Genomic DNA, 9,261 nt, shown 5'->3' on the forward strand with positions numbered 1-9,261 from the left:
TAACTAACCTCGAAAACCGGCTTGCAAGGTTAGGGCTGCCCATGGCTTATTAAACATGGATACTAGGTTGCCCTAGGCGATGTGGTACAATTTAACACCCCCCTCAACGACTAGGGCTACACTGAACTGATGGTTATGACAGCCGCTGACTGGGCTACATTGATGGGTGGCTGACTGGGCTACACTGATGGGTGATACGGAAACCACGGACACACGGATGGACATGGGTGGGTTGAGAGGGGCCTGGATATGATACCATGTTAGAAATCCCCGGACCTAACTAACCTCGAAAACCGGCTTGCAAGGTTAGGGTTGCCCATGGCTTATTAAGCATGGATCCTAGGTTGCCCTAGGCGATGTGGTACTATTTAACAGTTTAAATACATAGAATAGTACACACGTAGTTCCTGGTCGGAATAGTTTATTTTAGAGCATCGTTCAAGGACAACTAGTTAGTAGTAGTGTGCATAAAAATTAGTACATATTAAACACGAATATGATCCAAACATGTTTTTCCATCAAGTTGGTTGCTCTGTTGAAGCTCGACATATTCTCTATATTTCATCCCTCGATATAACGGGGGATAGTTCTCGCAATCAACTAAATCTGGAGCTGCAGTTACTACAGCGTCCAAAGATGGTCCGTTTGCAGTAACCACAGTTACCCTTGTAGCCTTAGTGTTCACTGCAACTCGATGTAAAATGCTTTTATATTTCCCGTTGCTTAATATCTACGAAATCAGTGAAATATGCAGTTAGAGCAAAAAAATGCACTCAAATCGGGTATTAAGTGAGAAAATGTGTGTACCTCCATGTGATCACCAATGTTAACCATAAAAGAATTTGGTAAAGCGTTTGCAGCGATCCATTTTCCTTTGTGCTTGATTTGCAATCCACCAATTTCGTTTTGAGCGAGTAGTGTGAGAAGTCCATGGTCAGAATGTGGAGGCATACCCATGGCGAGTTCTGGCTGTGGGCAAGGAGGATAAAGATTTACAATCAATATTTGTAAACCAGATTTGGTTTCTAATGCCTTCTCAATATAATCTTCTTCAAGGCCTAAACTCTCTGATATAGCTTTAAGCAATTCCATTGCTACTTCTCTTGATCTTTTGCAATATTCATATGAAATATCTCTGCATAAATAAATCGAACTTCCAACACGTCATCACATCTGTTTTCGTGTGAAATCTTTCAGTATATTGAAGTGCTAGGAGCTATTTTTTTTCCTTTTCGAAGTGCTAGCAACTGGCAGTTAACAGTAAACGCAAACTTCAAATGAGGTAGCGTTTTTCGGGTGAATTATCAATGTGGATTTTTATATTTTTAACTGTTTGCTTTTTCCTAATGTTTGCTTTTTACACACACAATAATGAAACCAGTTAATAATTGCGTGACCAATCAAATTAAAATCTCAGATAAGCAGTTTTTGTGCAAAAAACTTCACCATTTTAGAATTTTATGCATGTAGTCTAAACTCTGTAATACATGATGGATGTTCTATTTGATCGAACCAGCTCGGATCGGCCAAATTATTTGTCAGGCGAAACTCTGTATGACGGACTTTATGATAGTCTAACAACATAAACATAGAAATCCACATTTCTAAAGCTGTATGACTTCTTTTTGGGTTTTTTTTTTTTTTGGTTTTTTTTCCCGTCTGCCCGTATAAAATTTTAGCGGTACACGTTATAGGGTAATTGTTTACCTGAAAGCATGTGGTTTGAGCGGGGCGTGAAATTCTGGGTGCACAAGAATCTTGAGATAATCTCTCCAAAAGTTAATTTTTTCAACTGAAGTATTAAAACTGGTTCCACATCTGATAGGATTCAAAACATGTTTTCCAACATAATCCGATTTTTCATCAGGACTTAGATCAAAGAAACCCAGACACAAATCCATCATTTCATTTATCAGAATCTGAGACACACCATGATTAATCACCTGTACAGCGGAAAATTAACTGATTATGTTATAAAAATAAGTGCCAATTGTGAGCTAAATTTTTGTGTTATATATTTGTTTACCATGAAGAAACCCCACTCGAGACATGCACTTCGAAGGTCCTCGATGATAAGTGACCGTTGTTCGGGAGAACCGGAAGTGAGGAGGTAGTAATCAATTATGGGAATCTGCTGCTCGGCTTCTTCGAGTTCCTCAGGATTTGTAGGGAACACATACTCTGACGGAATTGATATAAGATCACTTGATTCAGTCAAGTCCTTGACAGTTCTATCCATACTCTAGTATGGATCGTAAACCTCAAGATCCGTGAACTATGAGAGAAAGAGAGAGTTGGGTGGTGGACGTTCAAAACAGATACGTAAGAGGTTAAATATAAACTACCTTATGTGTCGGTTTCTCTAGTTAGTGGATAATGGTTTCTAGAAATATCTACTTGATTTATTTATTTTTATACGTAAAAGGAATTTTATTACTAACTAGGATTGATGTTTAACAGCACCTGACCCTGTAATACACTTGGAGGTTTTTGATGGATACTCTTTGAGTACTTTTATTTGTAATTGGGAGGCAGTAATCCGCAATTGCTAATTACTTGCTTTCTTATTTTTTCTTTGACATTTGTCACCTCTAGCGACTTTTATCTCTTAATATAATTTACCCTTTTGGTGTTCAAAAAAAAGAAAATACACTTGGAGGTTCATCATACTAACTATTGGTAATGCCATACTTTCCATTGTATTTTGCAAGCACATGTGCTGCATTATTACATGTTCTTTTTACATAACAAACTTTACAGTTCGGAATTAAATTTAATAAAGGTACAACATCAAGCAGAATATTCTCACTCGCCCAAGTGGATAATGATTTCTGAAACTATCTACTTGATTTTCTTTCCTTTTATGATAAGATAACACTAAAGCTTCCCTAATCGATACCACTAGTAAGTGGATAATGGTTTCCGAAAATATCTATACTTGACTATTTTATTTTATGTATTTTGAAGCATGTATGTATACTTGATAAGATAACACTAAAGCTCGTCTTTTCAATGTCGTGGCCCGTGTATATCCTCATCGAATGAGCGAGACATCTCAATTGACCTGCCAAATGATTTAAGCTTTTGTCGGGCCTTAATCAAAAGCCACCACTACAATGAATTATTGACATCTACAATTCACTACTACAATGAATTATTGATATCTACAATTCAGAATTATTGATATCTACGGTTCAATGAGTTATTGTACCAAGACAAGTGGCATGCTTCAAAAAAAAATAAAAAACCAAGACCAGTGGTTGACTGATAATTCAGCAGCCGAGCTAGAACCCAAACGATTGATGGGTCATTTACAAATCCACTTGCAACAAACAAATCCACCTGCAAAAAAAAAAAAAAAATGTGGACAGGTTCTGATATTAAGCATAGCATGAGATGTTGAAAATCACTTAATTTTGTTGTCGAGAGACCTCCAATTTTTTTACTTAATCCCAAGTCACGAGTGTTACTGTCAATATCTGAGTATTTTAAGTTGTGTTTGTTTTATTTGTATTTCATTCTCTTATGTCAGTTAAGGTTGTGTTAGGAGAGAATAATCTGCTAAGTCGGTGGTTCAATTAGTTGAGAACGTGTTGAGTAGAGTCCAGGTCAGTAGGATGTTTAGTTTTGTTTTCAATTAGTGGGTTTACTTCCTAGATTGTAGGATCTTGAGAATATCTTGTATCTTTATTTAAACAGATATGAATGGAAGGAATCAGGAAACTTGCTTAGTTCTTGTGTTAATCGGAGGTTAGGGCTCCTCTATAAGCCTTGGACGCTAGGGTTCGTCTGTAAACCTTTTATCTTCTTCTTAACTATCACCATTACCATGTATCTCGACTGCCTTTTTCCATCTTCAAGCCATTATATACGTCAATTCCGTTACCATATGTCACATGTGGTCGTAAAAAGTGGTATAACCAGAGCAAGGTTTCCTCTTCCGCAAAACTCAATCTCTTAGGATATCTTGTATTGTGGGTACAAGGTCTTGCAAACATTGCTTCCCAAAAAACTATCATTTTACTTTCTTTCCACCAAACCAGTGTGAAAATCAAAAATGGATGCGAGAGTTGAGAGTTTAGAAAAAACTACAGAAGATCTAAAATAAATTATGACTGAAAATCAAAAGGTAATCGTTGAAAAAATAACTGCTCTAACTAATCTCCTAGTAAAGTTTATTCTGATGCAAACTAATACAGAAGGTGATGAAAAACGGTCAACCGGTGAGAGACAACAATCAGATGAAGGTAAAGGTTCTTTTTCAAAAACTTCTGCAAAATTGAAAGGTGGTGTTAAACTAGTTTTTCCTAGTTTCAAAGGTTCTGAAGATCCTACTAATTGGTTATGTATAGATGAACAATACTTTTGTCTTCAAGAAATTCCTGAAAGTGAACGTGTTTCTTATGTTTCTTATCATCTTGATGACGATGCATAAATGTGGTACCAAATATTGAAGCAAGAGCAAATTTACGTCACCTGGGAAGATTTCAAATTAGCGCTCCAAACCCGTTAAGGTCCAAATAACTATCTCGATTTCTTTGGAGAACTTAGTAAGTTTCAGCAAACTGGAAGTGTTGAAGATTGTCAAAATCAGTTTGAAAAGTTAGTAGCAAAGTCTGGTTCAATACCACAAACTAGACAAGTCAGTTTGTTTGTAAGCGGGTTGCGAGAATCCATTCGAACTGATGTGCAGGCGAATAAACCAGCAACACTGTCAGAAGCTATTGGGTTGACACGTTTGTATGAGGCTCATGATAAGTCACAACAGTTTGATGTTACTCCAACAACAACTCAAGGAAAGATTCCAATAAGGCAATTAACTGCTATGTAGTTGAAAGAGCCCAAGAAACAAAGACTTTGCTTCCACTGTGATGACATGTTCAAGCCGGGATACCATTGCAAGAAACTTCTTATGATTACTCCTGTCATTGAAGAAATAGATGGAGAACATGTCATGGAGACCGACAGTCCCTAGCCTTGAGGACCAGGCTTAATATAATGGAAAATGAATTATTACGGTCAATATCTGAGTCTTTTAAGTTGTGTTTGTTTTATTAGTATTTCATTCTCTTATGTCAGTTAACGTTATGTTAGGAGAAAATAATTTCTGCTGAGTTAGTGGTTCAATTAGTTCAAAATGTGTTGATTAAAGTCCAGGTCAGTAGGGTGTTTAGTTTTGTTTTGAATTGGTGGATTTACTTCCTAGATTGTAGAATCATGAGAATATCTGGTATCCTTTTTTATACAATTATGGATGGAAGGAAAAAATATGCATTGAATTATCAGAAAATTTGTTTAACTCTTGTGTTAATCAGAGGTTAGGGCTTCTCTATAAGCCTTAGATGCCTGGCTTCGCCCGTAAACCTTTTATCTTCTTCTTAACTATGACCATCACCATTTATCTCCATTGCCTTTTTCCATCTTCAAGCCATTACATCAATTCCATTACCATATTTCATGTGTGATCGCAAAAACGAGGCTTCCATTTTTTTTTTCCTTTATTGTATAACATGTATTTTAGGAATTAGAATTTTTATATAATTAGATTATACACTTATCGACATAAACACCTAGCATTTTTAAGTTCTTTATACCGGATTACACCCTTTAGAGTTTGAAAAGAATGAGAAAACTGTAATTAATTTTAAGAATAATTAGGATACGTGTTGCTATATATAGGAAATATTTCCTTTGGATTTATTGCGAATTTGGAGGGGCCACTAGCTGCAACTTAGAAAATACAGGACCAAAGTTACCTATTGTAATGGAAACTTTCCAAAATGTGTGGTGGCCATGGACACCCAAAACTTATACATAGCTCCGCCATTGATTGTTATTGACTTTTCTAGGATATAACATTTTTTTTTTTTAAATTCCGAAAATAAAAAGTTCCTGGAAGTGAAGAAAATAAAATTTATATGGGCCGTCCAATTAAATTTGGGTACTAAATGGAAGAAGGAAAAAAGAAAAGTTGTTTGTTGTTTTTGTAGGATCATAATCTCGCAGCGATAATGTCTCAGCGAAATTATCAGCAACACAACACAACAGCGTCGCAGAACAATTTCAGAAATGATATAATAAACGAAATCAGCTAAAATCATGAGAAAGATGTGATAGTCCTGCGAAAGTTAGAGAGTTTGTGAGATTAACATTTGCAATGTTGAGAGAATGCCACAAGCCATATCCGAAAATAAAGGACAGATTAGCTGTCATCCACTATGTATTTCCTTATAAATAGTTACTCAGTTGTAAAGAAGAGAGAGATCTTTTTCTGAGTGAGAAGCAAGTAAATAGGAGAGAGAAAATCTAGAGAAGTGGTCATTCTTGATTCCTTTATCTTTTCTTGTAAGATTGTTCAAAGATTCATCAATAAAATTAAGATTGTTGATCTAAAATGAGTTGAATGTTAATAAAATCTTGTGAGGGGTGTAGCGTAGGATTTCCTGCAACTACATAATGGCGCTAAAAACAGGGAGATGAAGATCGAAAGTTGAAGATTGTTGTTGAAATTGTTCAAATCAAGAAAGTGATTAAATAAATCAGTGAACCAGTTAAAAGAAAAAAGATTAGAGTCAATGAAGATGACAAAAGATTGGAGTGTAATATGATAAAAAAAAACAATGATTAATGAATTTCATGAAAACATCAAAGGAAGAATACATAAACGAAATTTTGAAGGAAGGAAGGTTATGGCAGTAGAAAAGACATCACCCTAGAAAGATTGGGAAAAGCAAAAAATCACATTCATGGCGGCTGAAATACCAAAAGAAAATTTGAACCACACATCTCCATTGGTTATTACAGTGCCTATTACGCGAAAAGAGAAGGGAACAACAACAAAATCCACGGAAGAATGGATATTGAACAGAACTTTAGTCGATACAGGAAGTTCAGTGGATATAATATTCTATCATGCGTTCAGGGGAATGGGATTTAAAGATGAAGAAATGTCCAATTCAACATATCTTGTTCATGGCTTTGGAAAATCCACAACAAAACCTAAAGGATAAATAGTAGTACGAATTCCACTAGGAGAGATCGAAACACACGTGATACTATACGTGGTGGATATGGAATATTCATATAATATGTTGTTAGGAAGACCATGGATACATGCGATAAAAGCTGTAGTATCAACGTTGCATCAATGTATTAAATTCCCCACACCAAATGGAATAGGTGAAATCAGAGGAGATGTTGACAATGCGAATTTATGTCATCAAATTGAAGTAAAGCATAATGAAGGACAAGCAAAAAGGAAACAATTTCGCAGAAAGTTGGCAAAGGAGGCAAAGAAAGAAGAAGAATTTAAAGTATACATGATAAGGGCAAAAGAAGGCAGGGGAATACCCAGCGAAATTTCTGAAGAGGGAGAAGGACCTGTAAAAAAAATAAAAGAACCAACACCAATGGGAAAATCCAAGTCCAGTTACACTGCCGCAGAACCAACAAAAGAGGTAAACGTTGGGACTATAAAAGAACCTATAATATTGAGAATTGGAACCAAGATGGATGTAGAAGAAGAAGAAAGAAATGTTAACCTTTTGCGAGAATATAAAGACGTTTTCGTAGGGAGCATGGATGAGATACCGGGAATAGATCCATCAATTGCATGTCACAAATTGGAGATTAACAAGAATGTGAGACCATTTAAACAAAGAATAAGAAAAATCGCAACAGCTTATCATTCCCAAATAGAAGAAGAACTACAGAAAATTCTTGATGCGGGAATCATAAGAGAAGCTAAATACCCAGAATGGATAGCGAATATGGTCATTGTCCCAAAGAAAAACAAAGGAATAAGGATTTGCATAGATTTCTCTGATTTAAACAAAGCTTGTCCTAAAGATAGTTTTCCATTACCAGATATTCCTCAAATGGTGGAATCCGCAGCGGGAAATGATAGGGTATCGTCTTTAGATGGGTATAAAGGATATAACCAAATCCCTCTCGCTGAAGAAGATCAAGAACATACTGCTTTTTTCGCCCCTATAGGTTTATATTGTTACACGAAAATACCATTTGGTTTGCGAAATGCAGGAGCGACATATCAAAGAATGGTATAGAAGGTGTTCGCGAAATGGATACACAAAACATTAGAAGTATTAGTGGATGACATGTTAGTAAAGAGTAAAGAAGCCAAAGACCATGTACAGGACCTGAGGTAGATTTTTGAAAAAATGCGGCAGTATAACATTAAACTGAATCCTGAAAAGTGTATTATTGGAGTTTCATCGGGAAAATTTGTAGGCTACATTGTATCAAAGGAAGGAATACAGGTTGATCCAGAAAAAGTGCAAGCAGTTCGTGACATGCCAACACCCGCAACAATAAAAGATGTACAAAAGTTGAGTGGACTTTTAGCTTCGCTGGGGAGATTCATTTCGCGATCATCAGACAAATGCAAATATTTATTCGATATACTCAAGAAGGGGGCGAAATTCAAATGGACTGATGAATGCGAAATTTTTTTTCAAGTGATCAAAGAACATCTTATGAATACAACTATTTTACAAAAGGAAGAATCAGGAGAAGAATTATTGATCTATCTTGCGACGACGTCACATGTATTAAGTGTTGTGTTATTTCGAATAGACGCAGGAGTGGAGAAACCCATCTATTACATTAGCAAAAATTTTAATACTGCCGAGAATAATTACTCAAAGATTGAGAAGCTAATCTTAGCATTAGTTTATGCATCATTTAAGCTCCGCATATATTTTCAAGCGCACAAGATAAAGGTATTAACAAAAGTACCAATTGAATCAGTGATGAAGAATTCTAAAATATCAGGAAGAGTGGAGAGATGGAATGTACAAGTAGGCCATTTTGATATTAAATATGAAATTTCGTCTTCACCAAAATCACAAGTTGTTGCAGATTTCTTGGCATAATTTCCTTTAGAAGAAGATGAAGCGGTAGACAAAATGATGGATATAGAAGAAGAACACGGATATCCAAAAGATTTATTAACAGAACCAAATAGATGGGAGATATTGGTAGATGGATCATCAAATGGAGAAGACAATGGAGTTGGAATTGTATTAATTTCGCCAGAAGGAGTGAAGATGGCTTTTTCATTCAGATTGGAGTTCACATCCACTAATAATGAAACGAAATATGAAGCTGTGATACATGCCTTAAAATTCGCAATATAAATGAAACTAGAAAATGCCAGGATCACTAGTGATTCGCATCTATTTATTCGCCAAATAAAGGGAGAGTATACTACAAATAAACCATCCTTGAAGAAATATAAGA

The 9,261-nt window shown here is 35.7% G+C and overlaps 1 protein-coding gene across 1 annotated transcript; it reads right to left on the reverse strand.

Annotated features, from left to right (window-relative positions):
• Positions 1–404: 404 nt before the first annotated feature.
• LOC113332258 (protein DMR6-LIKE OXYGENASE 2-like) lies at positions 405–2,324 on the reverse strand. Its single transcript, XM_026578831.1, has 4 exons — positions 2,027–2,324; positions 1,708–1,943; positions 808–1,135; positions 405–730 (listed from the first exon to the last, which is right to left on the reverse strand). Exons 1-4 carry the CDS (start codon positions 2,237–2,239, stop codon positions 485–487), a joined length of 1,023 nt encoding a protein of 340 aa, XP_026434616.1. The 5' UTR covers positions 2,240–2,324; the 3' UTR covers positions 405–484.
• Positions 2,325–9,261: the final 6,937 nt, after the last annotated feature.

This window comes from Papaver somniferum, unplaced genomic scaffold (genome assembly GCF_003573695.1).
Source record: "Papaver somniferum cultivar HN1 unplaced genomic scaffold, ASM357369v1 unplaced-scaffold_131, whole genome shotgun sequence".
NCBI classification, from domain to species: domain Eukaryota; kingdom Viridiplantae; phylum Streptophyta; class Magnoliopsida; order Ranunculales; family Papaveraceae; genus Papaver; species Papaver somniferum.

Excerpts from the sequence above, each read along its gene's own strand:
- LOC113332258 (XM_026578831.1), bottom strand. The coding sequence starts at position 2,239 with ATGGATAGAACTGTCAAGGACTTGACTGAATCAAGTGATCTTATATCA. Across the intron at positions 1,944-2,026 it reads TCGAGTGGGGTTTCTTCATG|GTGATTAATCATGGTGTGTC; the intron begins GTAAACAAATAT and ends TCCGCTGTACAG. Across the intron at positions 1,136-1,707 it reads CTCAAACCACATGCTTTCAG|AGATATTTCATATGAATATT; the intron begins GTAAACAATTAC and ends TTATTTATGCAG.